The 20,789-nt window shown below is 37.3% G+C and overlaps 1 protein-coding gene across 4 annotated transcripts in view; it reads left to right on the top strand.

Moving 5' to 3' along the window:
- The window catches only part of LOC108699412 (serine/threonine-protein kinase DCLK2), a 67,454-nt gene that overhangs the window by 26,427 nt on the left and 20,238 nt on the right, over positions 1-20,789 (top strand). For all 4 annotated transcript variants that reach the window (XR_001932776.2, XR_001932775.2, XM_018231489.2 and 1 more), the window contains exons 3-7: positions 9,917-10,016; positions 10,759-10,854; positions 14,387-14,425; positions 15,949-16,043; positions 19,882-19,948. Coding sequence is in view for 2 of the 4 variants with exons in the window: in XM_018231489.2 (XP_018086978.1) it covers positions 9,917-10,016; positions 10,759-10,854; positions 14,387-14,425; positions 15,949-16,043; positions 19,882-19,948 (397 nt within the window). In the remaining 2 variants the exon portion in view is untranslated. The remainder of the gene's footprint in view (positions 1-9,916; positions 10,017-10,758; positions 10,855-14,386; positions 14,426-15,948; positions 16,044-19,881; positions 19,949-20,789) is intronic.

Raw genomic sequence — 20,789 nt, 5'->3', positions numbered from 1 at the left:
AAGCTTCAAAATCTGAGATTCCAACTACTTTCCCACTTAATCACTCTTGGTGGGACATTCTGTTGAAAAGACTGAAGAATGAATTTGTGCAATACATCAATTCTCTTATAAATTATGTAGACCCTTGAAAGGACAGTGATTTTTTTTTCCAGAAAAGTTGGTTAAGATCTCCATCAAAGCTCAATATATTTTTAATCCTGAATACAACAATGGTACAATGGATGTCACATATTTTAGTAATAAATTAATTTGCAGCATTGTATAAACATATACATTATCTGCAACATCTACAAAATGTAAGGGCTAGAATTGTGTTAAGTGTGCTTTTTTTAATAAGAGGGGAATGTTAATTGTGATTATAATAGGGAATGATAATTATGATTCAAATGCACAAATCAGGAGCCCATAATGGGGTTGAGTATGACCTGGTTTAAGCAATTCAGCACGCTTGATTTGTAATGTGAAGGAACATTTGGAAGGCTAAAAGGCAGATGTCACGGAGGAAATGTATGTCCTTACTGTTGACATATAGAATTAGATGAGTAATGAATTGTTTTCCCTGGGGATTATTCTATTGATTATTCTAGTTTTGGCCAAAGAAATTTGGTAATTCTGTGTTTCAGTTCCACCTCTTTATTGCTATTGTCGTGCTGGGGAACTGCAGCCTTTCAGTGACTCTTGGAAGAGTAAGGTATGGGACATTTTATTAAGAGAGTAGAGTAGGCCTTAAAAACTGCATCAGGGGCCAGGGCCCTGATTCTCTAATAATACTCTGCAGAAAGTTGTTCTATATCCATTCCCTGTGGGGGTAACCTGTCTGATTTTCTTATTTGAGTATAATAGATGAAAAACGGCTGACAATGCACAAACACCTTTGTGTAGATCACAACATGTTTTGGGATACATCCATTTATCAAGTGAACAATAAACAAAATGGGGCTTGAGCTTCACATACAAATGTCCATAAGTATTCCATAAATGGCCAGTAAAGCGCCCGTCTGTGCTCCAATATCTATAATTAGTCCATCACAATGTTAAATAAACATATTCCTTCACAATGTATGGGACAAAGATGATTGTCTGTCCATGCTGAAACTGCAACAAAAGTCCACAAACTTGAAAAAGCGTTTTTTTTGTAAATAAATCCTCATATGATCAATATATTCGGGGACACTACAGGTTTGTGGATGACATCCTTTTTCTATGGACAGGGCCAGCAGATTTCGTAAGAGAAATGGTTGATGAAGAAAAAGTGAATTATGAGAGATTGGGGGAATGTAATAAAAGTCGCAAAGAGCAAAACAATTCGTACAAATAATAATAATAAGTCTAATTTCGCAATGTAATAGTTAGGTAGTACATCGCAAATTTTAATTGTACACTGTGAAATTTAATTGCGCATTGCCCACTTTTAAGAAGTGCTTGAAGGTGTTGTAATCTTTTGGAGCAAACATAACAACTTTTTCATTAAGAATTTTTATACATTCACTGCACACTGGCGGTGGTCGCTAAACAATTTCCGGGTTCGCAAAAGCTATATTAAATTTATGCTAAGGAAAATTTGTTCGCACAGAGGCATAACTTTTCGCATTGCAAATGTTTTTTCCATTACCGACTTTCATTACATTCCCCATATGAGTATTAAATTTACAATAGAGCTCTCAGACAAGTCTATTATTTGTTAGATGTGACCATATATAAAAAAAAGATGGGGAACGCTGCACAAAACTTTACCGCAAACCCACAGATAGAAATAATCTGCTGCATATGGAAAGTTTTCACCACCTAAAAGTTAAAAATGGGATCCCCAAAAGCCAATATTTGAGAGCAAGGCGCATATGCATCAGTGAGGAGAATTATGATAAAGCAGCTAAAGGGTTAACAGCAAGATTCAAGCAGTAAGGATACAATTCTAATCAAATAGAAAACACCTCTAAGGAAGTTAAACTGATACCTATAGAGGCCTTGTGCAAGGAAAACTGTGACAAACAAGACAATGTACAGGTCCCACTTTGTATGTTCTATCTTTGTTTTCTTTCAGACTGATTTTGTTTTGTGCTGGAATTAATGTAGCAAAACCTTTATTGTTTCGAATTAATCCCTACATGCCCCTGTAAACTGGGAAATCAAATTGACTCTTCTTTACCCTTCTGTCCTCTATTAAGGGGATAAGTGCTTGTTTTTACAGCTTCAATAAACTCCATTGGGTTTATAATGAAGGAATCATGTTTGTTATGTACATCTGCAGAGTGACTCAGAAAAGTCACTGTATTGGAGAAATACAAGTTAGAGAGGAATTACATTTTTTAGTTTGGAGGAGGCACAACTTATTGGGGCTCATTTATAAAAACTGCACAAATTTGCACCTGGGCAGTAACCCATATCAACCAATCAGTGATTAGCTTTTTCCAGCCTGCTGCAGGTTAAGCACTGAAAGCAATCGTCTCATTGGGTTACAGCCCAGTAGCAAATTTGCCCACTGTTTATACATACCTCCCAACATTTAGGAAACAGAAAGAGGGACAAAAAGATTTGGCACGCAAACTTTTTGGTCACGCCCATTTTTGTGGCTACACCCCTAATTACCATGTTCATTTTACATAATTTGGCAGGTTATGAAAGTTTGAACACATTTCTGTGGTTTTTATATGTTTTTACAGTTTTGCAATTGAAGGTGAATTGCCCTTTAAGCTATGAGTCTTCGTTCTCATCAAAAGTATCTATTCTGGTCTGTCTGCCAAGACCCAATCAAGTTAGAAACTTTGTATCTGTTTCTGGCTGTTCAGTGCAGCAGATCAAATAGAAACTCAGAACATATCGGTATAAATCCGTGACAGCGGGTTGATCTGTCAAAAGCGGTACTGTCCCGCTCAAAACGGGACAGTTCGGAGGTATGGAAATGGCACCTGGTATGCACTATGCAGCCTGCATGTACAGTCAATCACAGTACCTTTGGCACCAGTTAGATGGATAAAGGAGCGATCATATAAAAACCAAAGGCCTTTACCTGCAATTTAAATTCAGCATGTTCTGTTTTTGTTATCTTTAAATGTTAATTAAAAAAAAAATGCATAAATGAATGTAATAGCACAGTGACTCTGCAGTGTCGGGGTCCAGAGTTTGATTCTGCCTGGGCACTATCTTTAAGGAATTTCTCTGTCTCAGCATGGGTTTTCTAATTAATTCATGATAAAACTGGTCAGTGTGTGTAAATATGATAGTGGTATGATAGTAGTCTAAGCTCCACTGAGGCAGGAACCAATGTGAGTAATGTGTAATTTCTGTAATGTGCTGTGTTAATGTGTCAATTGCATTACATAATATAACGATATATAATATTAAAACAATACTTTTATTTATATAAACTTACACAATACAGGAGCCACTGCTTGGCCACTTATACACTTCTTTAATATTCTGGTTTACTAATGCCAATAACATAAACAAAATTGCTCCTCCTTTCGGCTGAATAACTAATAAACCCAATCCAAATTTGAGCAAATTCCCCCCCCCTAAATAACTTTCCATTTCTATAAATTCAAATGATTTTAGGGATTACGTTTCTGTTACTTGAACCGGAATCCTGGTTCAGTACAACCTTACTGTCTTCTCATTACGTAGAATAAGCAAATTGGTTAAAAAGTATAGTATTTCAAGGCTTTGTGGATGAGATATCCTGTACCTGTAGTAGTTCAGGCTTAAATATATTCTTTTTATTTTGTTTCTCTGACATAGAGCTTGTAAGCTGTAGAGCATGTTAATGGCTTTTGCTTTTAGATGTAAATTGCTCCTTGGCAATGGATAACAGCATCTCACATGGCACTTCCCTCAGACTCAGCAGGAATATTGCTTTCTGAATCAGCAGGAGTACTGTGCTGCTTCGTTATTACCAAAGGCCTTTGTTGTCTGAGAATTGGAATGAACACACATTTTTTTTTCTGTGTACTGTACAAATATAAGCAATGTGCTTTCTTTATTAGCTTATAATAACCTTTATGCAATCATTGCTTTAATTTTCAGTGAAGTTTTCAGGTTACTTTTATGTTCTTATATATCACCGGTTGGATATTCTGTATTTCATAAACCTCCTTATAGTAGGCATAGCGTTTGCCTTTTAAATGTTTTACATTGAAAATAAAAAACATGGATATGCTTTTGAGTGCTATTTATTCAGCTAATTTTATTTACTTCTATAAAAACACTAGTCATCATTCAAGCTCAGTTTCTATTTTAAAAATATATTTTTTTTTCTGGGTATTGTGTACTTAATAGTGTAAAGGCAATAGTTTGAGCAATAGATCTAAAAATGCGATGATCGTAAAATTGTAATTGTGTTTGAACAACACCACAGGGGATCTTGAAAGCTCTTAGTCACTTTTACAACCTATTTATGCTTCGTTAAATCACAAGAATGAAATCTGCTTAGTGGAGCTAAAACATGCTTAATCAGAAATGCTGTCCACATTGGAAGGCAGCTGATAGCTAAATAATAAAATAAGAAGAAGATATATACAGTACATTACATTCTCTATATCTTTCTCTCTATTGTGTGTCTTTCTTATAGACTTGAACAAATCATTCGAAAAGTTAGAAAGCCACAATTCTGTTAAGCAATGTACAAAACAATCAATAGCTCTGAAAACCAAGTGTCTCCTATTGCAAAGACAACATTTATCTTACTTCCGACCCCTTGAAACAGATTAAATGTATTCATTTTCAAGCTATGATTTTGTTGCGGTTCTCAATTGTGTTTTTTTTGTTTGTCATTGCTGTGTTGTTGTTTGAGTTTTTTCGAAAATAAAAATCTTGTTTTAGATGGAAACCTGGGAAAAGGCAGATGTGCAGGGAAAAAATGATAGAGATTTAGCCAAGAATTGTGACTGTGTTTGTTCCCCCAATTCCCACCTTTATTTAAGCAGAGAACAGATTGCTCCTTTTAATTCATTGGACTTCCACTGACAATGGAGAGCACACACAAATTAACCCTAGCTGTGATGGCAGTTGAGAAGGGGGAACCTAAATGCACAATTTCTGGGTAATTCCGAAACCCCGTCCCCAGCCTTACAATGAGTAGGTTAAAGGTGTGTCTTAGGATGTTCTGCAATCCCCAAGCCCCCATAAATCAATGGTCACAGTGTAGTTTATGGATTAGCAAAACCCCATTACTGTGTATTACTTGTCATTTGGAGCTTTAGCACATTTCGTTATGGATATTTTCCACTGGCATTTTTGGCCTTTTTTTCAATTTTACCCCTGCTTTAGAGCTAATTTTTAGTTTTTAAGCTGGATGGACGTGTTCTTTCTTACCAAATAAGTAACTACTTTACAGCAGATTCATGTGCAAATATGTATGGCAATTGGTTGAATACTGTTTCAGGACTGGTGTTGAATCCCGATAGACAGATTGTTTGACCAATCACATGCACTGACTGGGGATGGTTCATGTTTACAATACACTATGGCTTTCTTTGACTGATGCACTTAATAAAGGGCACCCAGGGGCACAACATGTTTCAATAAATTATACCGTTCACAAGTACACTTGCCTTTTTTGCTTCCCCTATCCTTTATTTGTGGACACAATACAAATTTATTTTAGCCTTCTTGCATCAAACGCAAGAAAACATGCCACTAAACAACTAAATGTGGAAAAAATTTAAAATAAATACTGCACGATATATTAACAAATGCCAATTTTTTTCATTTTTCAAGAGGGAAAGGCATTAAAATCTCAGTTCAAGTCAGAGCAGTTCTTTAATGCATCTCATACACAGCTGCTGTGCCTATAATCATTAAAAACTGTTGATGACTTTAATCAAGCCTTATTCTGCATCCTAAATACATGAATAACAGAAGTATCAGCACTGAATAAATTAATGAGTAACCAAGTTCGGAAACAAATATACAGACACATTTGAAACAACCTGGCATATCCAATAAATGAGCATTAATTATCTTATACTTCAAACTAATTAAATATTTTATAATGCCCTGTGTATATTAAAGAAGCATGCACAAAATAGACCAAATTTAGAGTGGGCCAGACTAACCCTTTTATGAAAGCTGTGGCATATTTGCAATATACCAAATGCTACCCCTGTTACAGCAGTAAAAGCAGAGGCATCTTTCAGTTGACATTCGCCACAGTAATAGAGCGCTACATTGCTATATGTGTGCCTATGAAATTAAAATAGCAAGCACCATGCCCTACTCACTTCACACCAAATAAAGATAAATACCTAACAAGATTGTTGATTTTCTGTAACGCTTCTTACTATACGCCAATGTAAGACTTCTTGCTAATATTAGCATTCACATTTATCATTATTCCCTTGTGAACACTTTGTGGTTTCATAAACCACTGTGTCACACACATTAAATATTCAAATGTGCAATAGCAAACAGATTCAGAGATTAAAAAAGAATAATTTTAGTCAGTACTCCCTATGGTTCTGTTTATTTAATTTCTGGACATTTGCTTTTTTTGCTGCATAACAAAAATATGGGTGTTTTAGGCCACATTTCTTATCCACTTAGGCTGCTCACAGCTAAGTAGTGTATAATGTTAATTCAGAGACTCCACCATCCTTACTTGAATGTACAGCCGCCAATCAAAGGGTGTCTGTGCAGCACCTCTGTATCAAAACAAAGACTGGAAGGAATACATTAACTCATCCTCGTTGTTCAAACTGCAAAATGTTTATTAAAGCAGTGTACGGTAGGTAGATTTAATTTTTTTCAGAAATATCAGGAGAGCTAGGCAAAAATTAACAGATATCTATTTAAGTGGCTGGTATTTTACTGGTCTGGCCAATAAAAACTATGCTTGATGTCGATGTTGTTAACAAGGATAAAAACTAAAATTATTGAAGGCTGTTTTTTTTCAGAAATATTGGGAAACTTTTGGGTCAAAACCAGACAGGTGGCAACCATAGCCTAAATACTGAGCTTGCCTAATTTCCATTTCTGGTGTTTTTCTCCATTTCTTGTTTTCAAACAAAGCTGAGCATATAATTCTGTCTGCCTGACACAGTATGTTGTTCTCAGCCCCTGTGTGTCCAAGACCTGTTTCTTTCTTTTTAATTCAAAAGCATGGAACGAGAATCATACTCTGTAACGTAACTACCTGGCACAGGGCCTGGGTGCAGGCCATGCAGCTGGGCCCCCCACCCTCCTCTGGAAGCAGATATTGTGGCTGATTTGCAAGCCCAAGAACTGCCGGCAGCCCTGAGGGGGTCTGGATCCTCGCTGGCCTGCAAAGTTGCACTACTGGCTCCTAGACTGCAGTGGTCCACATTGAGTACAATGTTGTTAAAAGTGTTCGTACACTGAAAGATCCGCTAGTTTGGCGAGGTTGCAAAGCAAGTACATCTTTTCCCAATATGCCCTCCTTGAAGTGAGCGATATTGAGTTTATTTGATTGCACAGCCAAGGGCCAAAGAATTGGATCACATTGACCAGAATACGGGCCGTTGGGCTGAAGACCACATCAATGAGCCAGATTTCTGTTGGGTAGGCCCATTGGAGGGCCTCATACATAAGCTGATAAGGCTGCGGCTTAGGGATGGAAGGGTCACATATGCTAACAGCATTTTTGTTTCTGTAAGACTTAACACAAAAAATGGAAAAGGCTTTTCATACATTTCCCCATATGTAATAAATAACACAACATTTTCCCATGTGCTGTGAACCATAAGATCTAGTAAGGTGCTAGCTTTTATACCAATGACCAGTATATTCTGCTTGCTATATTGGTTCCTATAGGTGACGATAGCTTTGAAAGTTTTACACATTTTATTGCATAACCCCACCTAAATATATTATACTGCACTAATAAAAAATAGTCTGGTTGTTTGTAGAAAAAATGGCAGCCATTGTTATTTTTTCATTACTAAAATATGGTATTCAAATGTCTAAGATCACTCTAGTTTATATTATAAGGATACAATGGTTTTTACTAGACTTTGTAAAATTCTCTTTTATTACAGTCCCCCAATAGAATGTTCAGTGGTTCCTACTATTTTCTTCTTCATGAGTGACTTTGCAATGTCTGTTTTTTACAAGATTTCTTTCCCTGATTCATGCATGTCAGGCACATCCTGCTATCCGACATAAAGGAAGCACAAAGCCTCTAACAAGCCTTGCATTGTCTTTAAACTGTCCTGCCTCTGCCTTCCTGCCATGCCTGGGGCCCCCATGTCTCTGACCCCAGTGAATGCTTATGGATTTTTTTACCCTTAAAATTAAATTTTCTTAGCAATATCCTGACTCCTCTGTATGCCTTTTATTAGTACATAATTGCAAAACTGTAAGGTTACACAAAGTTATCTATAAATTTAATAATTTTTGTGTGTAACGTTTGGGCTGAATTTTACTGTGATTTATTTGTTGTGGAGAGATCTTCCCTTTGTGTGGTTTGTGCCAAGCTGTTCTGTGCAGTGTCTGTATTGTTCTGGTCTGTGAAACGTGTTCACATTCCCAGATATAGTGAGGGGCCAAGGGAAAACGTGGACAGATCAGCTAAGCTCCTAGGGTGGAAAGTTTACATAGTCCTACACGTTGCTGTTGAATGCTATTCATCCAGAGCAGCTGGATCGAGTCAGCTGTTTTCAGAAATGTGCTGGCAGTCTGCCTTTTTCTTTTTTTCTCCTTTTTCCCTCTTTTGTCCGAATGGAATGCAAGGGAATATTATTAGAACAATATGTTTGAACTGTTTCTGTTTCTCTTGACACTCAGAAATCTGTGCATTCTATATAAATCCTAAAATGCTTATGCAGAAAGAGGGACACTATGGGGGTTATTTACTAAAACTCGAATTCATCTCATATTTGTATTTAAACAAATCCGACCAAACTCCCATCCACGATTTTATCTTATTTATCAGTAAAATAACTTGAAAAGTCAGGTCGGGAAAAAACTCGATAAAAAGCGAGCAAAAACTCGTATTGTACGAATTTTTCAGATCCGACGCCCGAATCACTTGATTTTTTTTGGGGGGTTATTGACCGAATCTTCTAAATTTTTCAGAATTTTTGCACACCACAATATCTTCAAATGGTAAAAGGGACATCTGCCATTGACTTCTACATGACCTCGGCAGGTTTGAGATGGCAGATTTTTTGGATTCAGACTTTCAGCAACTTCGGGGTATAATAAATCTCAAAAAATTCAAGTTTTCTTTTTCCTAAGGAAAAATCTTGATCAGAAAAAAAATCGAGGTTTTGTAAATAACCCCCTAAGTGTGCTGAAATCTGCATACAAAATCTATACCTAGAACAGAAGAATGTATATGCATATGTCCCAGCAGTCCCCATTGAAGTAGCACAGACTGTCAATAGCAGAGGTCATTGATTGGTTTGTTTGCAGTGTTGCTAGGTATTGTCTGCTCATATTGCCATGAAAAATATATGTTGTACATGAGATAAAGATTTAACTTCTGTTATGATTATACATTTAAAAAAACTGCAGCTAGTTTATGATCTAATGAATGCAGTCACACCACACACCACCAGCGGCTAGGGATTGTGTCTGTAGTCAAGTGATACATTTGCCCCCATAGCTTTTGCTAAAGCTGAATCATTTTTACACTCGCCCTTTTGTTAGTGTCATAAAAAAATTTCCTGCTAAAAGATTGCTTATGTGCAAATAGGTAGGAAGTTTCCTTTGGCCCACAAATGCCTTTAACTTAAAGTTCCACAGCTGGGTTTCCACTAGGTTTTATTTGACCAATTTTGAATGTATTTTCTATATTTGTTTCATCTGAAATTCAAACACTTAGCCCACAACCCAGTAACATTAACATGTATTTATATATTGGGTTTTATTATCCCTTGTGAGACTTTTTTTATGTGACTATTATTCCCGATTGCATTTTGTGAAAGAGTGCTTACATTTTTTGTTCCTTGTATTATTACAGGTAACAGGTCTGCAGGATTTCTTTGGAGAGGATGATGTTTTTATTGCCTGTGGCCCAGATAAATACCGTTATGCGCAGGATGACTTTGTTCTGGATCATGGTAACTACAGAGAGAAGCAGGAAAACAAAATCTATAAGCTTGAGTATTTGTGTGTGTCGAAAATGCATTACTCTGCTATGCTTTTGTATTCCAAGGCTTAACTTAGCTCAGGCAACATGAATGTATAAAAGGGAATACACATATGTCTTCAAATGCTGCTCTGCTTGACCATCTGTAGGCCTTTTCCATTTAACATATGTTAATCTTTCTTGACTTATACAATGAGCATGGACTGTCTGCTTAACCAGAAGCAGATCTGATGTTGCTGCATGTTGTGGCTTCTGATAATTTATTATTACAGAGCATATACTATATGTGCCAGATTAATACATGTAACATGAGGAAGGAGCACCTGCCCATCTATTCTGAGACTCTCACAGTATTTAGTTGCCAGCTCACAGTGTGGATGGACAGTTCTGTATGAAGCATCACATAGCATCATATAATTTATCAGTAACCTGTATACTGCAGCCTTCAAGGTCTCTGTCAAAACATCTACATAGAATACATCTGTTTTATGTTACAGGCACCACTGAGGTAGCTAAATAGTTGTATTTTAGTTGAATATTGTATAGTTTTGGCCTGGGGAAATGATACCCCAGTTTTCTACTATATTTTCCCTTGGCTTGATAAACTATTCTGCTAATGTTTGAATTTGTAAAAAGCTAAATTCTTACTCTGGCAATATATCTAAGCTTTTTGGCTGTTTTTCTCACATGTGTAATCCTTCTTTACCATATAGAGTGTAGGGTCTTGAAAACAGCATATTCACGTACTCCAAGACAGCCAGGTTCCAAAAGTCCTGGGGCATCACGGCGCAGTAAATCCCCTGCAGCAGGTAAGAGATGTATATGTATGTTATCTACGAAATAAAGTAGCACACACTCGGTATAGTAGAACAAATGCCTAGGTACACAAAAAGAATACAGAAAAAAGTTTGGCACAGGACTTGCAAAAAAATACTTAAAATTTATATGATTAGTGCATAAGAACCAGTGCTTCAGCCCCACCTGTGGGCCTTCATAAGGCAAAGTATTTTTTGCAAGGCCTATGCTGTGCCAAACTGTATATACAGTATATGTTGTCTATGTATATAGTTGCTGACTTAAATATATATGCACATTTACCGTGTAACGTGATACTTAGGTGGAGTTAATTTTATCCAGGAGACTCTGTGGGCAACACCCCTTAATGAATATTTGCAATGATTGCACCAGAAATGGTTTTTCAAAATTCCATGATTGGCCAGTGAGCCCCAGCAGCATGTGTACAGAGTGGTAGGCTAACGTGTAATAGAATGTGGCTGACCTTTGCTAGTTCTCTGATAAGCAGACCTGCACTAATTTCCAGTTTAATGGCAAGCAGGCAGTTTGAAAGTATATTTATGGAAACAAGGGCCATCCTATGTCTAGTAGCCAGTCATGCCGTAACCTTTCTATGGGATGGGTACATGGACAGCTTTAGCTGTGAAACCATAGGGACATCTACGAAGAAATAAAAAACTTTGCAATCCACTTTTTTTCCTCTACTTTGCACCATGTCTTACACGCTACACAGAGATCTGCTGATTCCTCCAATAAACACAGCACTACCTGCATCTGGCAGTGCTCTATTCGCAGGGATGGACATAGAGAGGACTCTATGCCTGGAATCTTCATAAAAGGCTTATGTCTTTGTATTTCAGTGCAAATGAATTGTCAGTAAATTTTCCCCCATTAATGCTAGAGTTTGTTTTTAGCGCCAAAGTTTTGGATCTGTGTATGTTTATTAAACTGTGAAAAGCATAGTTGGGCTTAAAATTTCTTGCTGTATTTCTATAAACTTTAAAGCGACAAATTAGGTCCATGCAATTTTCTGCTTTACAGGAGAAGGAAAGGTTAAATCCCCAGTCGGTGCCAAATGTTAGGAACATACCAGTGATTATAATCACTTACCTGAAACTCTCGGCTGGTGCTCTTTTTAACAGAATACTGCGCCAACCCTGGTTTCTTCTGAGCGAGCATTACAGAGGGAATTTCTTCCTGCTTCTTTGGGCTAGGTGCGCATGTGCACAGTGGTGTAACTAGATGTTACTGGGCCCCACAGCACAGTATTTTTCAGGCCCCCAAAAAAGAGATTGACATATTTTACCAACATTTATTGAAATTATATACGAATTAGGGCCTCATGGGACCCCTATACCTCAGCCGCAGGGTCTGCTTCCTCTATAGTTACGCCCCTGCATGTGCAGTAGAGTGAAGAGCCACTAGCTTTTGGTACCCTCAGTGATTTAAAGGAACATTGGAACACCAAAAAATTAAAGTGTTTCAAAGGAATGACAGTATAATATATGTATGTGTATTTTCTTCAGAAACTCTACAATAGTTTTTATAAACAAGCTACGGGGGCAGCTATTCAAACTGAAAAAGGAGAAAAGGCACAGGATACACAGCAGATACACTTTGTAGTATACAGTGGGATTTATCAGAACGTATCTGTTATCTACTGTGTATCCTGTGCCTTTTCTCCTTTTTCAGTTTTGAATGGCTCCCAATGGATACATAGCAGCTTGTTTATATAAAGTCTAGTTGTGTTTCTGAAGCAAACTCACCAGTTTTATCAGTGTGGGGAACAGTTCATCATATTATCATTCCTTTAAAACACTTTCATTTTTTGGGTGTTACTGTTCCTTTCACCTTTCCTTCTCCTTTATATCAAACATTCCCCCATTCAAATCATAAATATACAAACATTGGTCTTGTTAAAAGTGAAATCAACATCATCTGGTGTATTTTACTGGTAACATTTGGCTATTGCACTTTACTAAATGGACCTGTTAGACTGTTTATACTCTGTTTTATCTTAAACATATTTATTTATATCTTAATTGGAAGTTGTTATTTTCCAGCACATGTGCACTCCTTGCTGCAGTTTAAGAAACTGCAAATTTAACCTTTTTAATGCCCTTTATGTGTCACAGAGAAATACACAGTAATACATTATTTTCTATTTGAGTCAGATACAACTATTTTGCAACTATCGAGTGTGTGTATAGTTGCATATACTCTACAGTCCTTTAGACTTTTTTAAAGTTAAACCTAAATGCAATAGTTCTTAAAAGGGTGCTATTTATTTTTCAACCACTTATCATCTTGGTGAAATGAAATATTATCATCATCTCTCTTGGGTACTGTCAAGTCATGCAGTTAATGAGATATCACAATATGAGACCTAGCTGATATGCTTTGGGTTTATGCTATCAGTATGCAGTAGAACACTTATATAGAGACTATCTGTTTTTTTTTTTTGTTGACCCAACAGTCACACTCAGCAGATGACTGTTAAATTGTTTTGACAATTTAGTATGGATTTCCTTTATAATATACATTCTAAAATGTCACCCCAGAATTTATGTATCAATATTTAGTTTAGAGCAGTATTTTGCATCACTGCCTGTAATGTTTCTAAATTACTGACATGCCACCAGAGAGAATCTGTGTAGATCCATTTATTTATTTAGAGATAATAATCATTCATGTCAGACAGTCCCTGCCCCAGTAGAGTTTACAGTCACAGCTCATTTGGAAGCTGTGGGTGGGAGAAAATAGAGCTCCCAAAACTTGTCAACCCTGCCAAATTTTTGTCATCTGTATCTATACTTACAGGGTGTCATGCAAGGGTATAACTGCAGAACTTCAAGGTATAACTGAATGTGACCAACGATTATCTAAATTAAGTTTCTAGGAGGTTGGGTCCCTGAAAAGGAAACGTTTGTAGTATGGCAAATGATTATTAAAATTAACAGTTTGATTAGGAAAAACATAGGTGCACTTAAAAGCAATCTGTAACATGTAGTAGACTGATGTACTGTTAATGAGTTACATCATTTCCTCTGCTTTATTGAGGATCTTTTTAGGTCCTCGTGTTTAAAAAGGAAGCCCTCTCATACACCAACTGATATTCTAGAGAGTCGCTGAGAATGGGTCACTAAAGTCACTGATCCTCATATCTCATATTTTCACTACTGAAGCCTAGACATGCCTTTAAACAGAACATGAAGATTGATAAATATAATCCTCATTCAGTGTTGTTTCCCAGCAGGTGCTGCAAAATCTGTGTGCTGAAGGGATAATATACCATTGTAATCACACAGTAGCCCTACAACTAGTGTTCTTTCTTTTCGTAAATATATAAAAAACAACAAAGTAACGAAAGTACCAGAAAAAATGTATATGATTGCAGCTTCCCTTCAATTTTCTTAAGCTCTTTAACTCTTTGGTAATTTTGTCAAGCCAGAAATCATGTTTATTTTTTACTTTGATTTTGAAATGATATGCTAATTAGTTTATTTTCTTGATGCTTTCATCGTTTGTCTGTATAACTGAATGCAGTAAGGAGGGGTGGCCACTATTACAGCACAAAATCTCCAGGTGAGCCATTTTTATTGCACATTATTTCTCCTTTATCTTGCCTTCACCGGCTCACCTGCCAACTCACACTCTGTTCAGCTTCATAGCATCTGCTGCCAATCAGTAAAGCAGCACTTTATTGTTGTATACACTTGTCAGTATCCTTTAGTATCTAGAAAAGCTTTTATATGGTGCTGTGTGTTCCTTATAATCTCTGCCAGTTATATAAATTATAGCAATTCTACTCTACAATCTTTGATACATTTTGATGTTGTGTTCATGTCCAATGAGATTGACTACAGTGAAATGGCCTTCAAACTTCTTGCTGACATTGAATATGCATATGTTGGAAACATTACGGTGTCTGAAGATGGACTTGTAGTCTGTGCTTCCTTAAAGTTTTCTGACGTTATTCTATTCTTGTTTGGTTATCACTGGCATCTTCCTGTCTTTTATTAATGCCCTATGTTATAAGCTCATGTGTTACAGATTACTAGCCCTGTGTATTCAATGTTTGTGCAAATAATTGTAATTTATCAAATGGGAATTAAACTCTTACCAAAATAGAAACCTTCAGCATATGGCCAGCCTTGTAAATGAAACATGTAATATTGAGGGGTGCTGCCAATTGTTTTTAGCCTCCTACTAATTCGAGCAATAACACTAAATTAACTTGCCTCACTTGCCAGCCCAAGAACTTTGTCCCAGCACTGACATAGCTTAAGCCATTAGACCTCTGACAAATAAGCTTCATGACTAACCAACACTGCCAACTAATTCGGTCCCCACTTGAAAGTCAGACAGTGTGTAGTTAATGGGACAAAACTAAGTCACCCATGGCCCAAATTACTGTATCAATAAACCAACTGGCCCATGTACCATTCATAAAAATTTCCAGATATAACAGCCAGCCCATGTTAACTAAGTTATTTGGGCATCCACATGTGTCACCCAGCTGTACAAATATTTGAGTGGAAAATACAGGCAGTTTCTGATTCATCAGATTAACAGACTATATAGAATTACTACCTAGATAGCAGCCATGCCAAATGAATATGTTCAGTGTCCATGAAGTTATTTTCACCATTATGTTGTCGATTTGCCTAGATACAGTTCATTTGGCAATGTGGAATGATCGATGCATGGAGGAAACCATGTGAATGTCCAATAAGAATACATAGTATTAAATAAAAATCATATTCTTTTATGGCTATTTGCCATGGTAAAAAATGCATTATGCTTTTGGTGGGAGCACAGTGCCTGATGGCAAAGAGTCTCCAGTAACACACACTGGTAAACAACACAGACAGTATTTCCCAAGTAACAAACTAGCTACTTGTAAAGTAGTGTGTCCTGGCACACAGCAATATACAACATTGCCAGTGTTACTGTAATGTGAGTTGTTTCTTAATAAACTGCTGTTTCTTAAATTTACTGCTGATGTTTAATTCTATCCAGGGGCCAGTGGGAGATAAATGATAGAACATTACCAATTTATTCTTGTTTTCTCCTGTTTTATTTAAATTATGTTTTTCCTTTTTTAGTCAATGGAACACCCAGTAGCCAGTTATCCACCCCAAAATCTACAAAATCCTCCTGTTCATCTCCAACCAGCCCAGGCAGCTTCCGAGGCCTAAAGGTAAGGAATACATCACATTTTAAATTGACTCATTATTTAATTTAATTGGTACCTACTGTAAACCCAGCCTGTTATTATTCCATCTAAACACACTCACATTTCTATTCTCCAGGCGTTTCTTCGGGTCAGTTTGCCAAATTTGTTTGTAAAATATAAAATGTTTTCACTGCATACTTTTGACTTTTGACTTACAGAATGGGACCAAATGCTCACGTTTCTATCATCTCAGAACAGCAGCAGTCTTTCAGCTCCACAAACCACCTGCAATTACCGAGAGTTTGGTCTGAAAATGCATGCTTTCACATTTTTGCGGGCAATCCCCACTCCGCTCCCTGTACCTGCACTCAAGTGGAAGCTGTACTTTTCAGTGCAGATAAACAGAGCTGCAAAAGGGAGCAGGTTCGCTTCTCTCAACCTGCAGAAAAAAACACAGACTAAGAGCAGTCAACCCAACACTGTATGTCCTTGTCTTTAGGAGGGGCAGATGGACAGGGCTTGCCTGCACCCCATTATGCTGTACCCCGGTAAAGTAAAGACCCCTCTAGTCTTTACAGCCCTCCAAATTTTTTACTAGTCAGTCCAGATATATTGTATGTTGTGGGAAGGCAGTCTTCACACAGGAGCTAGTACTTTCTTACAGGGTGTCGTGTCAACATTCTTGACTGCTCCCAGGTATATCTTCTGCTGTCCTGGGTGGAGTGCACGTTCAGTATATTAATTCTTGGCAGTCAACTATACGGCACATTCAACCCAGCTTCAGTTGGCACACCCTGAGTAAATCAATGCAGTGGTAACCAGGAAAAAAATACCCATCTCTAATAAATCAGAGTGTGATTTCTGCTCTGCAATGTGTAGGACCGGACCTCCTGTTTGTTTGTTGCAAACTCTGTGAGATTAGACTCATAGGTGGATGCATCTGCAAGTCAGAGCAGAGAACAAATCACATCCTCTGCAAAAGTCCCTCCATCTGGCACAGTACAGAGCAGAGAGAACACTGTGCCAGACCTATGGTGAACTCTGCTTTAAAATACATTTTCTGAAAAAGCTGCACAGCCTAGGGGTGTTTTTGTGTCAGACAAATAATCCTACTAATAACTAGAAAAGCAATAACTCTCCATGTGTCACATATCCGTAATAACATATTGTTGCACAGTATTGGCAAGTTTGTTTCCTCCAGCTTCACCCTTTTCTGTACTGAAACTAAGAAGCAATAAATATGTTGCTTGTGGAAGGAAAATGAAAGTCTGGTGCAACAAAATAACAATACAAAACCCCAGTAAAGGAAATTGTACCGGTTCCAAAAGGCGTTTATCTGCTCACTTCCCACAAATCCACATCAGAACTAGAGTGTTGTGAGGCCTCTATTTTTAAACAGTCAGGAAATAACACATTAATTTTGTGCTGATTTTCAAATGTCATATCAACTAATCTTTTAAAGCGATACTGAATGTAGCTTATAGGAATATATATCTAATGCATAAGTAGGATTTACATTCACTTCAAGTGTTTTAAATTAATGTTCAGCTATTGAAGCATTGGTCATCTGCATAGGGGTATTTATTTGGTCTGATGGGAGCTGACATACCGATTATATATGTGTCACACAAGAAAACTGAAAACACTGGGAGCTTCGCCCCGAGGTATACTCCCAACATGTTCCCAGTGACTCTTTTCTCTAGGGCTGTGCACAGTATAGTAGCATTTCACATTTTCAATATATTGCGCTTATGCATAATCCCAGGCACCTATAATATAGTTGTGCAGTGCTGAACAGCTGAAAGGGCCACTGGGAAATTCTCAAATATGGTGTTGCTGTTAGTAGTATACCCTGGTATACTGGTTCATTTTTTATCAGCCCAGGGACCAATTTCAGTAAATGTAATCATACGGGGTAATTGAAAATAGGTATACCCCCAGTGATTCTTTTTTTCTTTTTAAAGCAAGCAGCTTTATCTATTTTCGATTCTAGCCATCGGGAAGGCAGTTCGGGGAGATTAGGCGCCCAAGGAAGAGGCGATTTGTTGCTGGGCGGCTAAATCTCCCCGAATCTCTACCTGTGTCTCTGCCCTGAATCATATAAAGAAATGGCAATAAAAGACAACTTTCACTAAACACAGACATACAGCCTATTGAAGTTGTCCTTTATTGCCATTTCTTTATATGATTAAGGGCAGAGATTTACCTGGAGATCCGGGGAGATTAAGTCGCCCTGGGACAAATTGTCCTCTTCTTCGGGCGACTAATCTCCCCGAACTGCCTTCCCACCAGCTAGAATCTAAATTGCCAGCGGGATGGCACTCGGAGCTCTTCATTTTCCAAAGTTGTCTGAAGTTGCCTCACGAGGAAACTTCGGGCGACTTTGGAAAATGAAGTGCTCAGAGTGCCATACTGCCGGAAATTTAGATTCTAGCTGGCGGGAAGGCAGTTCGGGGAGATTAGTCGCCCGAAGGACAGGCGATTTGTCGCCGGGCAACTAATTTCCACGTTTGTCTCTGCCCTTAAGTTACACAGTGAATCCAACCCTGGGGAACTAAAAGTGAAAGGAAGTGGGCTTGATTGTGAGAATTCATTATTTTAGACTTATCTTTTGGGAGTACCAGCATTGTTTTCCTGTTGGCGCCGCTGTTTTTACTCAGCAAGGGAAGCTGTGCAAAACTATGTTTTTTCCTTCTTTAAAATCCCACCCTGTTTCTTACAATGTCCCTTTTAATAACATATCACTTATCACGGACTGGGAAACAATTTAAGCAAAAAATTGATTTTTTTAAATAAGCTCAATTTGGCAGTTGCTGTTGGCTATATCTGCAATATGTCACACAGTTATAGGAAGGTGATATATGCTACCATTTTGAGTGGGCCAAAACATTATGCTAGTTTCACCAAATTGTAATTGAAAAGATATAAAACAAGAATATGTCCTGTTAATAAGCTTCTAGTTTCCCCAGCTGGAGTTGTGTATTAATCATTTTGACTGCCAGCTATGGCAGCCACTGAATATTGCAATGTTGGATTCACCACTAAATCAATGGTTCTTAACAGTCCGGTACACGTATGCGATCTATTATCCAGAATGCTCGGGACCTGGGTTTTCTGGATAATGGATTTTTCCATAATTTGGATCTTCATACCTTAAAGGAATTGATCAGTATAAAAATAAAAACTGGGTAAATAGATAGTATGTGCAAAATAAAACAATGTTTTCTATATAGTTAGTTAGCCAAAAATGTAATGTATAAAGGCTGAAGTGACTGGATGTCGAACATAATAGCCAGAACACTACTTCCTGCTTTGCAGCTCTCTTGGTTTCCATTGATTGGTTACCAGGCAGTAACCAATCAGTGACTTGAGGGCAGGCCACATAGGTCATAACTGAATCTGAGCTGAATTCTAAGGATCAATTGCAAACTCACTGAACAGTTATGTCCCATGTGGCCCCCCTTAAAAGTGCTGACTAACTCAGAGTTAGAAGTGGCAATTCAGTGATGTGATATAGGTATGGGATCCATTATCCAGTAACCCATTATCCAGAAAGCTATGAATTACAGAACAGCTGTCTCCCATAGACTCCATTTTATCCAAATAATCCATATTTTTAAAAATGATTTCCTTTTTCTCTATAATAATAAAACTGTTTGTTTTACTTAATCCAAACTAAGATATAGTTCATATATATTAAACCTATTGGGTTTATTTAATGTGGACATGATTTTCTAGTAGATTTAAGGTATGAAGAATCAAATTACGGAAAGATCCATTATCTGGAATACCCCAGGTCCCATACCAGTACTGTAAAAAATGCTAAACATACTGAAATAGAATTCATGTTCTTTGATTTCAGCTTCCACCACATTGCGGATCCACGTCAAATGTGAATGGTCTAACGGAACTACTCAATAGTCCAGAAGGTATGTACACAGGAGAGTTATGCACCTTGTTTTTATCTTTTCTAATGCCAGTCAGTCACCTATAGAGGCCAGTTGTTTGTGGTGAATAGGTTTTTGTTATTATGCAGATCTCTTGCCTCAACTGAACTAGCAAATTATATATTTAAAGTTAAAGGGGTGGTTCGCCTTTAAGTTAACTTTTAGTATGTTATAGAATGGCTAATTATAAGCAACTTCTCAATTATAATTATTTATTTTTTATTGTTTTTAAATTATTTGCCTTCTTCTTCTGACTTTTTCAAGCTTTCAAATGGGGGTCACTGACCCCCATCTGAAAACAAATGCTCTGTAAGGCTACAAATGTATTGTTATTGCTACTTTTTATTACTCCTATTTCTATTCAGGTCTCTCCTATTCATATGCCAGTCTCTTATTTAAATCAATGAATGGTTGCTAGGGTAATTTGCACCCAGTGGAGCCAGTTATTTTTTTTACTCAAATGCCCCCAAAATAATAGAGTTCCGTTCTCTGCCAAGGTAACATGCCTTAAAGGGATACCGTCATGGGAAAAAAAAAATTCAAAATGAATCAGTTAAAAAAATTCAAAAATGAAAACAGCTCCAGCAGAATTCTGCACTGAATTCCATTTCTCAAAAGAGCAACTGATTTTTTTATATTCAATTTTGAAATCTGACATGGGACTAGACATTTTGTCAATTTCCCATTTGCCCCTGGTCATGTGACTTGTGCCTGCACTGTAGGAGAGAAATGCTTTCTGGCAGGCTGCAGTTTTTCCTTCTCAATGTAACTGAATGTGTCTCAGTGAGACATGTGTTTTTCCTATTGAGTGTTGTTCTTAGAT

The sequence above is a fragment of the Xenopus laevis genome, chromosome 1L, assembly GCF_017654675.1.
Source record: "Xenopus laevis strain J_2021 chromosome 1L, Xenopus_laevis_v10.1, whole genome shotgun sequence".
Lineage (NCBI taxonomy): Eukaryota > Metazoa > Chordata > Amphibia > Anura > Pipidae > Xenopus > Xenopus laevis.
The sequence above is the reverse complement of the archived record's forward strand: the minus strand, read 5'-3'. Positions and strand labels throughout refer to the sequence as shown.